Source organism: Schistocerca serialis, chromosome 8 (assembly GCF_023864345.2).
Source record: "Schistocerca serialis cubense isolate TAMUIC-IGC-003099 chromosome 8, iqSchSeri2.2, whole genome shotgun sequence".
NCBI classification, from domain to species: Eukaryota; Metazoa; Arthropoda; class Insecta; order Orthoptera; family Acrididae; genus Schistocerca; species Schistocerca serialis.
Genome location: NC_064645.1, coordinates 619,011,703 through 619,031,452, shown reverse-complemented (window position 1 = coordinate 619,031,452; position 19,750 = coordinate 619,011,703). Strand labels below are relative to the sequence as shown.

The following is a 19,750-nucleotide window of genomic DNA, read 5'->3' as shown; positions in this document are numbered from 1 at the left end:
ATGCTGCTTCTGCTGATGAGTCCCGCTGAGAACGAACGCCAGGTTGCAAATCGACATCCTATATAAGCCACTGCTCAGTACACGGCGCATGCACCGCCCATCACGGTTTCTGCCTTCCAAAACAGGGAGCTGGCGCCGCCCTTAGTGAAACACTGCTGGCAACGATATATCGCAATCAAGGCCGCACCGAGGAATGTTCAGTTTTGATGCGAGATAATACAGGATAACTGACAGCAAAGCATACCAATACAAAGGTGTATACGCAGACAAAGAAAAAAAATTCCTGGATTTTTCCTGGATCTCCCGGTTAAAAATACATTTTCTCCAGGGTGAAAATATACTTTTTCTGTGTTATGTGACATTATACTTTCCCTTGGAACTGTAAAACTTATCCTTTGAATGGATATGGTTTTATACAGCAGCTTAGAATTTCCCAGCACTTTAGAAAATGAAACTCGGGGGAAAAAAACATGTTTTGTAAAGATCTTTGATGTGCAGCAACATGTACGCTGCATATTTTCGTACTATGAAAGTATAAATTCGAATTTCACCAACAGGAAAAGTTAATAGTTTAAATTAATATACATAGTGTTGCTACAAGAAAAGCAAAGCTTTCACATATAATATTTGTTTCAAAGATTAATAAGATACAAGAGAAGCTAAGCTTTCACATACAATGTTGATCTGTTTAGCGCACGTTACACTTTAAGATACATCACACAAATACGCCAGTAAAATTTTTAATACTGACATAAATCTCTGATCTTCTGGGCTCGAAATTCTTCTAAATGGCTCGTCATTAAAGAGCTGATTTTTAAAAGAGAGCAAACGCTCTCTGATTTAAGAAATTCATCGTACATTCTCGCACATAGTTCATCTTGCATAAAAGGAAATTTACTTTGAAAATAACGCTTTTCGAACAACGATTCGCAATATTTTCCTGCGACCTGTTAGAAATATGATTCATTTTGGCAGTTGCCAGAGAACGCCAGATAAGAGGCGTCACCGCGCTTGCGCAGCTACGGTGACATAGGAAGCCCGTATGTTCGTACGTGTAAAACATTAAAAGATCTTACATTATGTCATAAAAGAAACAAGACATCAGAGGATACTCCATGAGCGTTGGAATTTCGAGAAGCATACTAAAATGCACAGTTCGCCTTACAGTGCACATTCGTATGTCCAGATTCCCAATGACGTAGGCCTCGAACTGATATGAAGCTCTTCAGTGTGCTTTAAAATTTTCTTGGAGTACCAGTACTGTATTATCTCATGTTTGGTTCTTTATTATGGCATAATGCCGTACGTGCTAGAAGACGAAAACGTGTACTTGAAATGCAGTGAACAGTTGAAACTAGCCAATAGTGTGGAATTAAATGCTTTGTTTCAAATAAATTGACTGCCTCAGCAGGAAAGCTTAATGAAAGCCAAATTTCTTTAGCAAACTGACAAAAATAACTTTATTATTCTGCAAAGCGATTAATGCTTGACTGCCAGAAAGTTGGAAATAAAATAAAATCTGATACTAATAACATATTTTAGCATTCCGTAATTATGTGAATGTATTTTAATTCATCTGATAGGTCCCAGTCACAGAAATCAGTCTTGTTTTCATTTGACATGAAAGCAGTAAACAAAGAGGAAACAGAAAATCACTAAGAGTAAATACGGGTCACGTGAAGACTACCCCTCTCACCCACTCCCGCCCCGCCACCCCACTATAACTCAGACTGCTCTGCGCATCAGAACGTATTAAAAAAAAACAGCTTTTAAAAAATAAGTTCATTTTGTAGCGCACATCTTTCTAAAGATGTCTTATACATAATACATATATCTTCGAGGAAATGTAAGACACGTTATTTCGTCTTAAGTGTGCAGTGCAGTGCTACGCCACTTCAAACAACATTCTTATACCGCACGGCACTGTATTTCGCTCTGTGGAACTCAAACGTGTATATTTTGTAATGGATGGCATCAAACTATTTCAGGACAGTGGAAATTAAAATGCCCTGTAGTGCCTCTCCTGCTCCCAGTCAGCCTGTTTGACATCCTGCCCCCACCCCCCCACCTGCACCCCCCCCTTTTTTTTTCTTTTTAAACCCTCGCAATTACTACCGGATAGGATTATTTGTAGCCAGGATAACAAGAACTCTTCACAAAATCTGGACTCTTTATTGCCTATTAGCTAATAACTTGCTCTTCTGTGTGACATAAAATTAAATATAGGATACCTAAAACCAGTAAAGACAAAAGACAGGCAAGACAGCACACATTTCTTCAATCCTGAGGTCCTAGCGATTTTTCTCTCTAATCTTGCTACAGCTTTACATGGCATGCTTTCCTTTCTGCGAAGGAACTATTATCTTATCAAAGTTCGTCAAACGTTTAGCTACATGAAAAATAGAAACGTCGTCGTCTAATACTGAAAAAGCTGTTAATACAAATAGTACCCAAGACTGGTGTGGTTTCTTGATCTGACTACATCTATTTTGTCACTGTGTGCTGCATAAAACAAAATAGGCCTTTCTAATATTGCAGCAGTTGTAACACACACCAAATAAGCGAGACTGATTTGGCAATATTCATCATTTTTATAATACGACAGAATATAATTCACGAGGTATCCATACGAAATACCTATTTGGCCTACTACAAGCAAAACGCTTTATGTTAGGAAATAGTTTCAAATTTCATTAATACATTCCAGTTTCTCATGCACGATACCGAAAAGTAGTAGAACGAAATTTTTGTATAAATTTGGAATTGCCATATTCTTCCATAATTTGTGTGATGTCCCCATTTCTTCTCCTTCCTTGTTCTAACAAACAGTCTTGTCATTACTACTTCTGTCAAAACTCATTCTCCGGTTAACTTTACTAACCCTGCCACAATCACCGGTTTAGTTATACAGCTATTATTCTCTGGTTAGGCGTTATTACGTGTTCGTACAATGAGTTATCCACACTACTCCCAGAATGGAAGTTAAGCGGCTGCTGGCCGGGGACTACAACTGACCCTGTCTAGTGTAGCAATCTCGCCAAAAACTTTTTGTCAAAATTTCACTTTCTTGGATACACCGAGAAGATAATACACAATCTTTCTTACCTGTTATTCCTGTTAATTGTTTATTTCCACTATAGTAGTCTGAATCTATGGATTTTGCTAGTAATTATAACAACGCTGAACATTCGCAAACCGAATCAAGCACATAAACAAGCAGCGGTTGGCATTCACGGGTTCAGCTTTATTCCGCTCAGCTCTTATAGACTCGTCCTGTTTTGTCTGCAGGAAAGTTTATTTCTAGATTTGACAAGGATTCCCCTGGCAGGGACATCACATACACTATGCACACATCCAAAAATCAACTTATAATTCATTCAGAAATCAACTTAGAATGTTGGCGAAGAGTTCTCGGGCTTCCAGCCGGGTGGAAGCCCGAGAACTCTTCGCCAGCTGTATACGCCGGGAAAGCATACACTCAAACTTAGAATGTGTTCAAAAACCAGCAGGGGTGCGTTTCAAAATCATATGAATAATCAATAGACCGACGTGCACCGGATGCTAGGTGCTTTGTGAAACAAGGTTTTTTCCTCAAGAATATGAATTTGCCCTCTCCCCCCGAAATTGCCGCCGGGTCAGATACCCCAGTTTGCACCCACCCACCCCACTTGATCCAGGCCTGCTGCGCAGCTTGGGTGCACCAGCAAAATTTTTCCGGGTAGCATGTGGCTGGTTGCTGCTACTGCTGCTTACACAGCCAACAGCCACATTTCTGTAGCCAGAAGCGGGAGAAGGTACTACTCATACGCGACTCAACTGCGCATGTGCATGATATTGCTCGTAACTGATTAAATGAATCATGACATCATGCTCATTGGAGGCAATTTGTTGTTATGAAGATTGCATAGTCTTCCGAAAGCCTTTGGCACATTTTGCTGTTGGCAGATGCTTCTATGAGCACTGTGTTATTTTATATGGCGCATTTCCTTTGCAATTTAAGCTTCATTTTCATTTTTTCCTTTCATTCATGTTTTAATGTTGCAGTACTATTCTGCAGTAGTGGGTTACAGTAATATCCTTTGTTAGAGTATTGGTTCTTACCAGTCAAAATTACAAAAATTTAGCTGAAAACTAAAACTATGAAAAATTTCCGGAATTATAAAAAATTCCCAGGCTTTTCCCAGTTTTCTCCTGGATGAAAAAAATCCCGGTTTTTTCCCAGATCTCCTGGTTGTCCTGGGTTTTATACACCATGTATACGGATTGGACCAGTGTGTAGGTCAAAGGAGACAAGGGAATCCCACAGGGCTCATCCATGGTGAGAGAAGTGCCAACAGCATCCGACACCCATCAACTTGATTAAGGGCAAAGACAGTGACAGAGCAAATAACATCTACCAGTCAGGATATCCAGAACAGTAAAAGTTCGAAGGCTTAAAATGTAATGTACATCAATAATAAAAATAGGATGAGAGGAACAGGTTAGGCGAAAGGTGAATGTCCCCAGGGCTCTCCCTGCAACAGGAACACCCCACCCCTCATCCACTGTAATAATGATATTGAAGAGTGCCTACCATTCAACAGAGTGCTACCCCAAAAATGGAAAATTAGGTGTGACAAAAAAAAGGCAATCTAAAAGTAACTAAAACAGAATAAAAGAGGGGTGAAAGATGCAGCTTGCAAAGGAGGAAGAGTCAAGGGTCCCCCAGACAGATCATGCATCAGATAACGTTTCAACCTGAACCAAACCACTGCCATCCCTACAATAATTTAAAAGCTTATATCCAAGAATAAAAGCCATTTTCACAGAGAAGATGGAGAATGAGTTGAACTGCATTCGTATCATCTGCCAATATTAGAGGCAGAAGAGCGTGCTTACTGTGGAGAGCCAGGAGGCGAGGGCCAGGGAAACGCTGGGAACGCATTCTAAAGAGGTTAGGCAAAGGTCCCGACAAAGGTCCCAGCAAAGGTCTGGGAGGCACATTCCATATAGTAATCCCACCTGCAACCAGGTGTCAGAGGAGTGACGCTCTCAGACGAAAAAAAAAAAAAGTTATAAGTTGGATGATGAGGAAATTGTGATGGTGATACCATAAATGAGCAACAATAGGTATCGTCAGACCTGAAGAGGGATGATTCCTGCTTCAGCAAGAAGACTGCCTATGGGACTAGTCCGGAAGGTGCAGCAGCAGCCAAACATCACAATAATGGACTGAGCTCAAAAATTTCAAAGCTGAAGATGCCACTGAGCCATAAACCTGGAAACCATAGTCCAGTCAGGAATGAAGATAGTCATGGAGCATAGAAATTCGCGTGTCTGTAAATGGATCAATTTGTGGAGTTTATAACAACTACCACTGTCATACCTCAGCAAAAGTTCTTGCAGAGAACCCAAGAAAATTCTGGTCCTAAGTAAAATTGCTAAGTGGCTCTAAGGCTTCTATCCAGCCACTCATTGACAAGGTTGATGTGGCAGAAGAAGACAGCAAGTCGAAGTTTTAAATTTCGCATTTAAGAAATCGCTCATGCAGGAGAACCATACCAACATATCATCCATTGACCATCGTACAGACTCCTGCATGGAGGACATCCTAATAAGCATCTCTGTTGTGGAGAAACAACTAAATGAGTTGAAAGCAAATAAGTCTCCAGGTCCTGATGGAATCCAATTTCAGTTTTACAAAGAGTACTCTACAGCACTGGCCCCTAACATAGTGTGCATTCATTGGGAATCTCTCTGCCAGAGCAAAGCACCAAGCCATTGGAAAAAAGCACGGGTGACTTCTGTCTATAAGAAAGATAAGAGAATGGACCCACAAAATAAGAGACCAATATCCTTAACATCTGTTTGCTGCAGAAGCCTTGAAGACATTTTCCATTCACATATAATAAATTTCCTCCTCCTCCTCCCCCTCCCCTTGCTTCCTACGTTTCTTCTTCCTGTGCATTTATAATTTAGAGCCTTTACTGGGAATTTTTCACCACCCACACCATCTACAAGTTTCTTCCATTTTCTCCCGTTTTCCTTTTTTTTTTTTTAGGTTATATATGCCTAAATCTTTCTTCATATCTTCATTTCTTTTTCAATCTTTCCTTGTACAATCTTCCACTGTTCTTAGAAATCTCATTTCTTGAGCCGGTATTCTACTTTCTTGGCATGTTGCTGCTGGCCATGCTTCACTTCCATAAATAAGTGTTGGTACTGCTGTTGTTTTATAAAACTTCAGCTGGGGTTCTTTCTTAGCTTTATTCCGCAAACTTTTTACGACATTCCACTTATGGAAGTAAATTTATTTAATTTTTTCCACATCAGTGTTACATTCATAAGTGATGCTACATCCCAGGTATTTAAAATGTTCTACTTGCTCCAAGAGTTTATTATTTTTTTTATCTACTGACAATGTTGGGTTGTAATCTGAGACTATCTGCTGCAACTTATAGACTTCCATTTGAAGGTCATCATCATTTCCTGTAATCAGAGTTAGGTTATCTGCATATAAACTTACATTTAGTCTAGTGCAGGCGCGGCTCGTAATTAAAGGCTCTGAGGCGGAGCCGCCCCAAAATATATGTTAAAGTAAATTTCGGAAGAACGTATTACATAATTTAAATTATCAAGACGAATTTCACATATTTCCCATTCCGATTAAAATAACGACGGTCAACGTTTTTGGAACTGTTTGTACCGATAGATGTTTTCCGAACGGTTAGTAATGTTTAGGCTGCGCCTTGGAAAGTCCGTAAGCTGCATGTAGTAGCGGTTTGGGGGCGTGGCTTCTACATAGTACTGCTCTTTATGGGCGACCCGAAGGCTCAGAGCTAGCAGCCTAAGGGTGTCATACCAACCACCACACGTTTTTCAAGTTCCTCTATCTATGTAATAAAGGAATGTAGAGTGGCCGAACCTTCGCTATCCAATCTCTCTCTCTGCACATCTCTACTACGCTTCGATGTGTCATTAATCGACGTTTGGTATTATTGTTTTGATAATGTTTTACATAGTTGTTTTGATTCTGCCATTGGCTATTTTATCCATGTTTAGAATTAGTTTGCAAATATCCCGCCAGAGTGCACTAGACTACAGTAACATAACAGTACTGCCATCTAGCGAGAGTTTCATAAGTGATTAGAGGACAAAGCGCGCGAAATTTGTCCCATTACTTTATTTTTTCCTTACTTGCTTGCTGGTGCTGACTGCTTTTGTTGATATCGTGTGATATTAGCAAGTTTCTTTTTCGGAGTGTATTTTGCAAGATTTTAGTGAGTTTTACTTGCACAAGACCTGCGACGTCACCAAAACATCACAGTATCGTCATGCGAACTCGTAAACTTCGAGCTCTGGAGGTAAACCACAATAAACGCCTTAAGTTTAAACTGAAAACACCTAAAATATTAAGCAGCCGCAAAGTTAAGATTCGTCGCATTAAAGATCTCCCCGAAACGCTTCTTTTCATATGATTTGCTGCAAAGTGTCAGAAAATGTAATGACGACGTATAAAAACACTAACCAAAGATTTTAACTCGAAGTTAGCTTCTAATGACATTTAATACCTGATTATAGAAGATACAATACGTAAAATTATGGGTAGAGAGTGATATGACCAACCCCTCCCCCTGAATACTTAGATGTTTATGTCAGACTAATCTGTAGCGTAACCCGAGATCTATGTTGGCTCCAATCGATAAATACCGCAGCCTTCCCCAGTATAGAAACCACGAGCCGCGCCTGGTCTAGTGTCATGATCTAAAAGAACTCCACCTATGCTCAACATTTTCTATTTGGAGATAACTTCATCTATATATTGAAGAGTGATGACAGAGGCTTTTCCCTCTCAATAAATTTCCTCCAGTGGTTAAAGCTTCTACCCACAAATCAGTACAGTTCATGTTAATCTCAGCTTGCCCTTTTCTCACATATCATCCTGTGAAATATGGGTGAAGGGCAACAGGGTGATTCCTTATTCATAGATTTCTGCAGAGTGCTCCAGGGAAGTGCGACAGGGTGCTGTTATTTTCTGTACACATAAACGATCTGGTGGATAGGGTAAGCAGCAGTCTGTAGTTGTTTCCTGATGATGCTGTGGCATTTGCGAAGGTGTCATTGTTGAATGACTGTAGGCCTTTACAAATGTCTGCTTGTGTCTGTGTATGTGCGGATGGATATGTGTGTGTGTGCGCGAGTGTATACCTGTCCTTTTTTCCCGCTAAGGTAAGTCTTTCCGCTCCCGGGACTGGAATGACTCCTTACCCTCTCCCTTAAAACCCACATCCTTTCGTCTTTCCCTCTCCTTCCCTCTTTCCTGATGAAGCAACCATTGGTTGCGAAAGCTAGAATTTTGTGTGTGTTTTGTGTTTGTTTGTGTGTCTATTGACCTGCCAGCGCTTTTGTTTGGTAAGTCTCATCATCTTTGTTTTTAGGATATAAGATGACTTAGACAAGATTTACAGTTGGTGTGATGATAGGCAGATAGCTCTAAATGTAAGTTAATGCAGATAAGTAGGAAAAACAACCCTTAATGTTCAGGTACTGCATTAGTAGTGTGCTGCTTCACAGTCATGTCAATTAAATATCTAGGTGTAATGTTTCAAAGCAACAAGACATGGAATGAGCATGTAAGGATTGCTGTAGGAAAGACAAAAGGGTCAATTTCAGTTCATTGGGAGAATTTGAGGAAAGTGTGGCTCCTCTGTAAAGGAGACCACATACAGGACACTAGTCCGAGCCACCCCTGAGTACTGCTCGAGTGGTTGGGATCCCCACTAGGTCAGATTATTATATTATCTCAAAGCTCCTCATCTGTTTGGAGTGTACAGTCTCTGTGAAAGATAGCTCACTGTACCATATTCACAGTTCCATGAGAGGCAATAGTCACTGGTAAGTCACCCAAGTCGTACACATGTCTGAAGAGCTTGTGAGCGTGCAGTAGAGGCCTTTATCAATAGTGATTAATTACAAGATTTTCCTAATGAGTCAACTTCTCCAAATCTGATTACCGTGTGTTTCACAAAAAATACCAGTTACATCACCATAAAATTATCACTACTTGTTCTACTACACACCAGGAACTGGGTAAATTGTTTCGCTTTCAGTAATCTGGCTTGTCTTTCTCACCATGTGGTAGCCAGGGTAGTAGTAGGATTGTTAACTGTCAGTACAGGAATGTCTAAACCTGTTTTGATATGATATCAATATAATAGAGGGAAACATTCCACGTGGGAAAAATTATATATAAAAACAAAGATGAGGTGACTTACCGAACGAAAGCGCTGGCAGGTCGATAGACACACAAACAAAAACAAACATACACACAAAATTCAAGCTTTCGCAACAAACTGTTGCCTCATCAGGAAAGAGGCAAGGAGAGGGAAAGACAAAAGGATGTGGGTTTTAAGGGAGAGGGTAAGGAGTCATTCCAATCCCGGGAGCGGAAAGACTTACCTTAGGGGGAAAAAAGGACAGGTGTATGTTTGTTTTTGTTTGTGTGTCTATCGACCTGCCAGCGCTTTCGTTCGGTAAGTCACCTCATCTTTGTTTTTATATATAACCTGTTTTGATATGGCCGCATTAGAGTGTCCATTGTTTTGGATCTATGTGACATGTTTCGTGTGTGAAATGTCCAAAATGATGCTACTTACTCCACTCAGGAGCTCTCCAAGGACAATACCTAGCCACAGCGAGGGTCATCTGACACAACAGCTGTCACAGGGAGTGCTGATGCCCCAGGAAGATGGGCATCTACACCTTGGCATGCAAGGAGAGTTAGCAACTCGGGCATCAGAAGTATGATCACTGTGTTGTCACGAGGCTCCACCAAAACAGTAAATAATGATTCCACCATAGCAGATTGGTTACTGATTGGCTTTTCTGTGCACGCATGAATCTATGCAGTAATTGTATACGGATGTTTGTCAATACTGTAGCTGTAGGTGCTAGTTAAGGTGTTCTTCAACAGAAAAAAAATTTGAAAATGGAGGTCAAGCCCAGAAGGGTTCAATTGAAAATTGATGTGAGGAGAATGGAGACCTTGGTGAAAGAAAACATAACCTGGTGAAACATACGGGTCAACATCCAAGGCTGCTACCATGAGAAAGGAAGAGAATTGAGGACAGTTGTGATGAGAAGAAAACACACACAGTTACAAAAGCTAATAATTAAGCAAAATAAATGAAGGGAGCACAAAGAGAGCTAACTGTATAAATATCCAGTGTCACTGAGTAAAGCACAAAGAAACTGAGTAGAGTAAAAAAAAAAAAAACCAAAGGCTTTTAAATACAGGGGGCAATGAAAATTAGTGATGAAATCAAAAGAATTTCTAGAAATCAAAAGAATTTCTACTAGAAAATGTGATATCACTGAGATGACCAATGCCTCACTCTGTCAATTTGTGGTTTGATCAATATTAATCTGAAATGAAGACCATCAAACTGCTCAAAAGTGCAGGAGGAGGAAATCAGTGTTTAACGTCCCGTCGACAATGAGGTCATTAGAGACGGAGCACAAGCTCGGATTGGGGAAAGAAATTGGCCATGCTCTTTCAAAGGAACGATACTGCCATTTGCCTAAAGTGATTTAGGGAAACCATGGAAAACCTAAATCAAGATGGCAAGATGTGGGTTTGAACTGTCATCCTCCTGAACGTGAGTCCAGAGTGCTAATCACTTGTCACCTAATTTAGTCTGCTCAAAAGAGAAGTAGTAGGTAACGAGAAGAAATATCATGACTGTATCTATGCATGCTGAGAGCTGTTAGTCATGTTTCATAGAACAAGAAAGGTCGCGATCAGGAAGGGCTGCGTCCATGAAAGACCCCTATCCCTGAAGTACATTTATGTATATATAGGGCAAAGTAAAATTATACAACAGTCATTACACTGGTAGGAATATGGTTTAAGTAAAGATTATGAAATGGCATACTTATAAGATGTGATTAAAAATACTCACAGTATTTTAAGTAAACAAAATTAGATAATTATAATCAGAATATTATGTGTAACAGAAATGTGTAAAATAAAGTAAGAAAATATTTCTACTTATCAGCTGAGACAATGTGTCTTTCCAATCCAGAGGTTCCTTCATCTGATACAAGAAAGGAAAGTGTTCAGAAGGAATGAGAGTATTGGAAGACTACGCAAACTAGCAGAATAGGAAACTATGTAATTTCAATAAACTATCATCGGTTCTCATTTACGTTCACTTTCCATTTTTTGTTTCTTTTATGTGTTGTTAACCTAAATTACTGTGTATACTGTGCTCCTAAAAAATTACACAAAGGAATATTTTTTTTATTTTCCTTGTCACATGTACATTTCTCAATTAATGGGGCATATTCTGCGAAAATTTAGCAAAATGTAAGGCTAGATTTCAGTTTATCATTGCAATAGTTAAATTTGAATGAAAAAATAAATAAATAAATAAAACGAAATATGAATAAAGAGGAAGAAAGTAATTCAGACTTGGAATAATAATGGAGAGGACTGTTGAAATAAATAAGCTTCCCACACAATAATTAAGGTTAATGATACATAAAAGAAACAATAAATGGAAAGTGAACATAAATGAGAACCAATGATAGTTTATTGAAATGACATCGTTTCCTATTCTACTAGGTTGTCACTGATCCAGTACCCGTTATTTGCTTAGTCTCCCAATAAATGGTTCAAATGGCTCTGAGCACTATGCGACTTAACTTCTGAGGTCATCAGCCACCTAGAACTTAGAACTAATTAAACCTAACTAACCTAAGGACATCACACACATCAATGCCCGAGGCAGGAGTCGAACCTGCGACCGTAGCGGTCGCTCGGCTCCAGATTGTAGCGCCTAGAACCGCACGGCCACTCCGGCCGGCAGTCTCCCAATACTCTCATTCCTTCTGAACACTTTTCTTTCTTGTATCAAATGAAGGAACTTCTGGATTGGAAAGAAACATTGTCTCAGCTGATAAATAGAAATATTTTCTTACTTTATTTGAGAGATCATTTTCTTTCTATGTAAAAAGCAAATTTAACACATCTATACCTACCTGTGGGGTCTTCAGATCAGTGGCAACTACTGCATTATATGATGGAGGTTTGTCTTGCTGTTGTCTAACAAACTGATAGAAAGACACTAACTTCTGCAGGTTTTGTGTGGTTCGCAGGAGCAGCTTTCCTGTATGGTCAAGTGTTTCCAGATCTGAGAAGAATCAGAAAAGTTACCATTACTATCATTAACTCTCTATAGTGATGAAATTATAAATACACCCTATCAAATATTTCATGGTACTGTACATTAAAACTACATGTACATTATAATATTCACATATATGGCTTCTTCTGTAAGGACTTGTAAATCTGTAATAGTTTTAGCTGTGTAACTACCACAAGTTTATGTCTTTTTGGTTCAAAATATTAACATCAAAATTTTCAAACAAGAACTGAAATGTGGTAAATGGCCACATTTTCAGAGGTGGAACGGGCATAATCAAACTACACTGCCAGAAAAATACACCACTTTACAGGTTTCCAATGCAGTGACAGTGACAGTGCATATGGAGTACATGAGATAATTACTAATGCACTATCCTGGAACACAGTACTATCTGCACGTTGCCTATCTAATGGTTCCTAAGCACAACAAAAATTTCATTTTCAATATTTTGCATAATTATTGACGACATTTAAAAATTTCAAATGCTGTCACAATCTACTCTTTAAAAGACGTGATCTTATATTCGAAGTTTAGCACATCAAGAGAAGGATTACAATTAGGAACTATGTGTGTGTTTTGAGGCAGCATAACTGATGGCCCACAAATACCAGACTATAGCCATCCAGTATTTAAGAATGAGAGCACTTAGTGGCTACCAACAGACTTTACACACAGTTTCAAAACTTACAAACCTTTTTCTTGCTGACTCCCCCCCCCCCCCCCCCCCCTCACCCCCTGCCCCAGCCTACCTCCCTCCTCCTCATGAAATGATGAAAGGAAAAAAAAAAAATATCGCTTATTACAGTTTTGGTGCTCATTATGTCAAATTTCAGCATCAAGCATGATATTTTAATTTATTAATTTTTTTATTACCAAGTATATTTGCAACACATTTTGCAAACAGTGTCCACATATAACAATGAACAAAATTACATCATTTTACAGCACATAGTTTGTGATAGATGATGTCACAAACATTAAAATTGTGAAAAACTAGCTTTTGCTTAAAACTGTGTGCAGTAAAATTTCAACATCACACACGACATTTTAATTTATTACTTCTTTAACACTAACTGTATTTGCAACCCACTCTGCAGACAGTATCTACATGCAAAATTTTTGCTAAACTTTTTCTTCTTACACACTTTTAGTCATATTTTTAACATATTAACTAATTTTTAAAGTAATTCGATGCTTCAAACTGTTTTATAAGTGGAGTATGATTCTTTAAAGAACTGGGGGTTACTAGTATACTCATTATAAATAATTGAGGGCTTGGCAAAATCATTCACATGGGTTCAAGATTTCCCAATACACTGCAGAGTTCGATATGGTATCATGCCTGCTCATTTGACTCATGTACCGTAAGTGCAAACAATATGCAAGAAACTGACAACTAGCCATACTTAAAATCTGACAGCTTCATCAAACACATTAGAAAAAGTCTTTCAGTTCTATTGCACTTGAAGAAATTTGCAATAAAAATTCTTTATACATACATGTGGATGTATAAACATTCATGGTGATTTAAAGCTGTCCTTTAAAAAAGGATCTTTTACTCACTTATTAGTTACTAGATTTACATACGACCTGCCCCTTAAAAGATACTGCAGCCCCTGTTTCACAGTTATTTTTATTTTTTAAATACAAAATAAATTAATACCCTAACAAAGGTTGAAAAGGCAGTAAGTTGATAGATAACAGGGCGACTTACAGATTGAGCAGAACACAGAATTTTTTGAGAGTTGAAGTAAAATGCTCAAGCTGTTTGAGAAATGCTCAAGCTGTTCGAGCTGTGCTCAGGCACAGCATTGCTAGCCAACAGTCTTTAGTTGGAACTAATTTAGATACTTCTAGCAATCAAATCAGAAAGCAGAAACTAAGTATATTAAGGCAACTCAAGGCAAAGCATAATGTACTCACAAGCACATTATGATTTGCTTAGTCTGTTTACAATTACATACAAAAGAATATAATTTCCAGCTATTGCATGTTACATCTCATTCCATGGTTTTGGAAGGTCTTTTTTTTTTTTTTTAACAATAGTTCACTATTTGCTTCACTTGTCAATCATCATCAGGTACTGGACATTAGTCATCTCCTGATTTTCAATGAACACAACCTCTAGTGAAACTTTAAGCACTTTCAAAGTGCCGATGAGTTGATTTACATATAACTTAAAGTATCAAGAACAGTCCAGCATAAAATAGAGAAAATGCATAAAATAATAAGTTATTTGTACTACTAACCTTGGACAGAAAGTTTGTCCACGCATTCATTTAAAGCAATTTCTAAAGCTTCTGGAATGCTATACTTATTAGAAGACAGCATTTCAATAGCTTGCAGCCTGATCTCATTTGTTTTCAGTTCACTCATTGTTTTTTGTACTTCTTCCAGCAATCTGTCATCTTCAAAATCAACTTCTTTTAAGAATGTTTTCAATTTTTTCAACAGATGCAAATCTCGCGCTCTTCTGCTGTTTTTATCACTGACAGAAAGGAATGAAAACTAATCATTAAGCTTGTATACAGTGCATAAATGATAAAATTAACTTCCTTTAGAATACAAATAACTAAGAGCAAACAAAAAAGATACTGAATACAAAAATTTCTTAATATTTGACAAATAATGCTATTCTAAGCAGCTGAAACTGTACAGGCATGTATATCACCTCTGACTTTTACAATTTTCTACTATACATCACCCAATGTTCGTTAGAACACAATGCCTTATCAAATGAAAAATTATTAAACATGGATCAAAAAGAATTTTTTTGATACTTTCTCTGTTTTGTTTATCCTTAATCAACATCTTGCAGTTCATTCAACAGTCACGCAAAGTTTTCTCTACTTTCATCAAAAGTGGGTATGTCATTTGTGGATCTTAACAGTGGTACTGATTTAGTAGCAACTTTATTATTTTTAGAATGAAATTTGCACCATTTGACTGCATATTTTTTAATATTCATTTATTTCACACTATCATGATTTCAGCCTTTACAGTCATTAACAAGTGCAAATATTAACTCAAAAATTAATAAAATGTACTGATTGTACGGAGCAGGGCAAAATATGAAGAACAAAAAAAGTCATCACTTATTTGCAGAACATTACTTACTTACTACACAATGTCCAACATGCCTGACTGACAGTCTACATACAACAACATGTCAGGTGGAAAGCAAAAAGGGACCTCCTGTCGGAAAATCTTGATTTTGAATTATAAATATTTTCAAATTATGCATAAAAATCTAAATAATTTGGTGTAACAATAAAAAGTTTTTTTTAAAGTTACAGACATTTAAAATTTGTTACAAGAAAATGTATTAAAAGTTCCAAGTAATACAAAACCTTTATATTTTACATTCAAGAAATTTATTTAATAGCAAAACACTGCTGTAAGTGTCCTCTTTTAAGTAGTAAAAAAATATGTTTCACAGCTCGGACTTGTCTGTCGTTGTCACTGAGCTTCTGCGCTAGCTCCAATTTGAAGGTTTCATAGACAGCTTCTGTCGCAAGACTTTCCACACAGTCACTGGAGCCATTTCAAGTTCACAGGATGCATGACACACTGATTTCTTTGGACTCCCTATGAATGTCTCTCGTACAGGCTCCACATTCACTTCACTCACACTGGGACGTCCGCTTCTCTTTGCCGGGCACAAGCAACCCGTCGTAACCAATTTGTTGTGCCAGTGGTAAATGGCCTTCCTCGTTGGTGGCTTTTTACCGTACTTGGTTCTAAACGTCCGCTGAACAGCTGTAGCACATTTGTTTTTGTCGAACTCCCACACACAGAAAGCTCACTCTACACTTGAACTCGCCATGTTTCCGACTAGCGCTGACTATCGGCAAATTACCAAACTATAATATGTGCAATAAATAATTGAAAGTGTACCCAGACTTTATGTACATCCTGTATTGTATCAATCAATCACAAGTAGACAGGTAAAACTTTATAATCACTTTCAATTTTAACTAGACACTCAACACACAAGTTAGAAACAAACGCAACTGGTACGTTGCTCTGCTAATAATTTGCAGTTGTTTGCATGGTTACCAACACTTGTTTACAAAAGCCAAATACAGTATGCTAAATATTTAAAATAAATAACCATTTGTAATAAGTAACTCTTAAAAAGATATGTGCAGAGTATAGTTTGAATATCAGCAATATTACTGGCTTGAAAACCTATGAAGGAAGAGGGACCTGTAGTCATGACAGACATTATTGTTATCAGGAAACTTTCTTCTGTTGAGAGAAGCCATTAATAGTTGCCTCAATTGCTGCTAGCATTCAGGAGAGACTAGTTTTCAGTGTGATGTGTATTAGCCAACTACATTAATGAAAAGGGGCCTCTTGTCAGCCTATGTTATTTCTCCATAACTGACAAGAGGTACATCTTTCTAGGCTCGACATTTGCTACTTTAACGATGGATTTAAGTATTTTTTCTATTGGAAATGGTTTTATTTCTGATTGTAGCTCGTAGAGGACAAAGAAAGGTGTATTGAAATTACAAGGAAAAAAAAAAAAAACAACAACAAAATCCTTAGTTTTCAGGCAAACAACATTTTACAACAATATTGAACAACTGACTTTGCTGACAAGAGGTTCCTTTTGGCTCTCACCTCACATATATGTGGTCTTAAAAACAGTCATTGCATTACAAGATATGTGTACAGATCAAAAATACATAACACTTCTGACATTGTGGACAGAAGTAAACAGAAAACTTTAACACACTGTATTGTATATATAACAGCCAATACAGTAACGTGACACACATGCATCACATCAACTGACGTTAACATTTGTCGAAACGATGTCAGAGAATGTTACAACGTAGCACCACTGTATGAGTCATATGATGTTTGGAATGCCACTGGCATTACCAGGGAAAGAGAAACAAATTTATTTATTTAGATTTCATTTCCTATGGCTTACTGATAAAGGGGCATTCCAGTTGCATCACAGAAATTCTGATGGTGGTGGTGGTGGTGGAAATTGGGGAGGGGGGAGGGGGAATTGAGGGGGGGGGGGGGAGGAATGGCGGGGGCAGGAATTCTTTCCCCCATTCCTGTTAATTGTTCCCTTATGCTCTCCCTGAAACTCTGTACAACCTCTGGTTCTTTCAGTTTATCCAGGTCCCATCTCCTTAAATTCCCACCTTTTTGCAGTTTCTTCAGTTTTAATCTACAGTTCATAACCAATAGATTGTGGTCAGAGTCCACATTTGCCCCTGGAAATGTCTTACAATTTAAAACCTGGTTCCTAAATCTCTCTCTTACCATTATATAATCTATCTGATACCTACTAGTATCTCCAGGGTTCTTCCATGTATACAGCTTTCTTTTATGATTCTTGAACCAAGTGTTAGCTATGATTAAGTTATGCTCTGTGCAAAATTCTACCAGACGGCTTCCTCTTTCATTTCTTAACCCCAATCCATATTCACCTACTATGTTTCCTTTTCTCCCTTTTCCTACTCTCGAATTCCAGTCACCTATGACTATTAAATTTATGTCTCCCTTCACTACCTGAATAATTTCTTTTATCTCACCATACATTTCATCAATTTCTTCATCCTCTGCAGAGCTAGTTGGCATATAAACTTGTACTACTGTAGTAGGCATGGGCTTCGTGTCTATCTTAGCCACAATAATGCGTTCACTATGCTGTTTGTAGTAGCTTACCCGCACTCCTATTTTTTTATTCATTATTAAACCTACTCCTGCATTACCTCTATTTGATTTTGAATTTATAACCCTGTAGTCACCTGACCAGAAGTCTTGTTCCTCCTGCCACCGAACTTCACTAATTCCCACTATATCTAACTTTAACCTATCCATTTCCCTTTTTAAATTTTCTAACCTACTTGCCCGATTAAGGGATCTGACATTCCACGCTCCGATCCGTAGAACGCCAGCTTTCTTTCTCCTGATAACAATGTTCTCTTGAGTAGTCCTCGCCCGGAGATCCGAATGGGGGACTATTTTACCTCCGTAATATTTTACCCAAGAGGACGCCATCATCATTTAACCATACAGTAAAGCTGCATGCCCTCGGGAAAAATTACGGCCGTAGTTTCCCCTTGCTTTCAGCCGTTCGCAGTACCAAAACAGCAAGGCCAGTTTGGTTAGTGTTACAGAGCCAGATCAGTCAATCATCCAGACTGTTGCCCCTGCAACTACTGAAAAGGCTGCTGCCCCTCTTCAGAAACCACACGCTTGTCTGGCATCTCAACAGATACCCCTCCGTTGTGGTTGCACCTACAGTACGGCCATCTGTATCGCTGAGGCACGCAATCCTCCCCACCAATGGCAAGGTCCATGGCTCATATGGGAGGGGGGGGAATATAATTATTTTGTCAAAAAGATAAATCAGTATAAAAATAAGGGTTTAAAATTTGGCACGTTAGACCAACCCTGAGCAGACTTACCTGAGTGCAAAGTGGAAAGGAACTATAATTTCATTCAGTGAGCCACTAGAATCAATGAAAACACATGGGAATTGACTTCTGTTACCGCCTTTCATTGAAGTATTATTGAGTCCCATAAATCCATGACCTAAATATAATAACCTGAAAAAATGAAAACATGCATATTAATTTCTATTATGGAACTAAATCACAAGTGCTAGAAAAAAAATAACCAGTAATCGGGTGATGGTAGGTATATATAGAAGTAAAACTTCCAGTTTTTAATCTAGCGAGGGCAACTGACAAGTTCTTTGAATAACTTAAGCTGTAACACAGGCATGCAAACCATGAAAGTGACTAAGTCAAAAGGACAATTTTATGAAACAGATTGCTAATCACCATATAGCGGAGATTCTGAGCTGCAGATATGCCCAATAAAAAGACTGTCGAACAAGTAAGCTTTTGGCAAACATGGCCTTCAATGGAATGAGACAATGTACACACACCCTCACATTCACACACACACACACACACACACACACACACACACACACACACACACACACAATGCAACTCTCACACACACGACCACTCTCTCTGGCTGCTGAGACCAGGTCTGGCCTTGGCAGCCAGAGACTGGTCGGCAGCCAGAGGCTGGTCATGTGTGTGAGAGTTGCATTTGTGTGTGTGTGTGTGTGTGTGTGTGTGTGTGTGTGGTCTAATTCCGAAGAAGGTCTTTTTGGCCAAAAGCTATCTTGTTTCACAGCCTTTTTTTGTGCCTATCTGCAACTCAGCATCTCCGCTATATGGCGAGCAGCAATCTATCCTTTTTGTCATTACTCCATACTGGATTTTCCACTGAGTAAGTCAAAAAGCTTGCACCAAACTGCAAAGTGCAAGATATTATTACTGGTAAATGAGAAGGAGAACAAGGCAAAATAAGGATCAATAACAAAAAAGCTAGCAATGGATAAAGTCTGAAAAATCACCATGGTGTAGTGGGTATGATACTAAACTGTCGCATGGAGGGTCGCGAGTTCAAAATTCAATTGAACTGTACAGTTTTAATTTCTATATTTGGTTCGAGTACATTATAGAAGCATCCACAAATGTCAAGAATCACTGTACTGGAATGTTCTGTAG

At 38.5% G+C, this 19,750-nt stretch overlaps 1 protein-coding gene across 1 annotated transcript in view; it reads right to left on the bottom strand.

Annotated features, from left to right (window-relative positions):
- Window positions 1–19,750, bottom strand: part of LOC126416266 (rab3 GTPase-activating protein non-catalytic subunit) — a 173,441-nt gene that overhangs the window by 99,814 nt on the left and 53,877 nt on the right. Inside the window, exons 10-12 of the mRNA XM_050083899.1 lie at window positions 18,629–18,769; window positions 14,438–14,676; window positions 12,022–12,173 (exon numbers count right to left, since the gene is read on the bottom strand). Coding sequence (XP_049939856.1) covers window positions 12,022–12,173; window positions 14,438–14,676; window positions 18,629–18,769 — 532 coding nt within the window. The remainder of the gene's footprint in view (window positions 1–12,021; window positions 12,174–14,437; window positions 14,677–18,628; window positions 18,770–19,750) is intronic.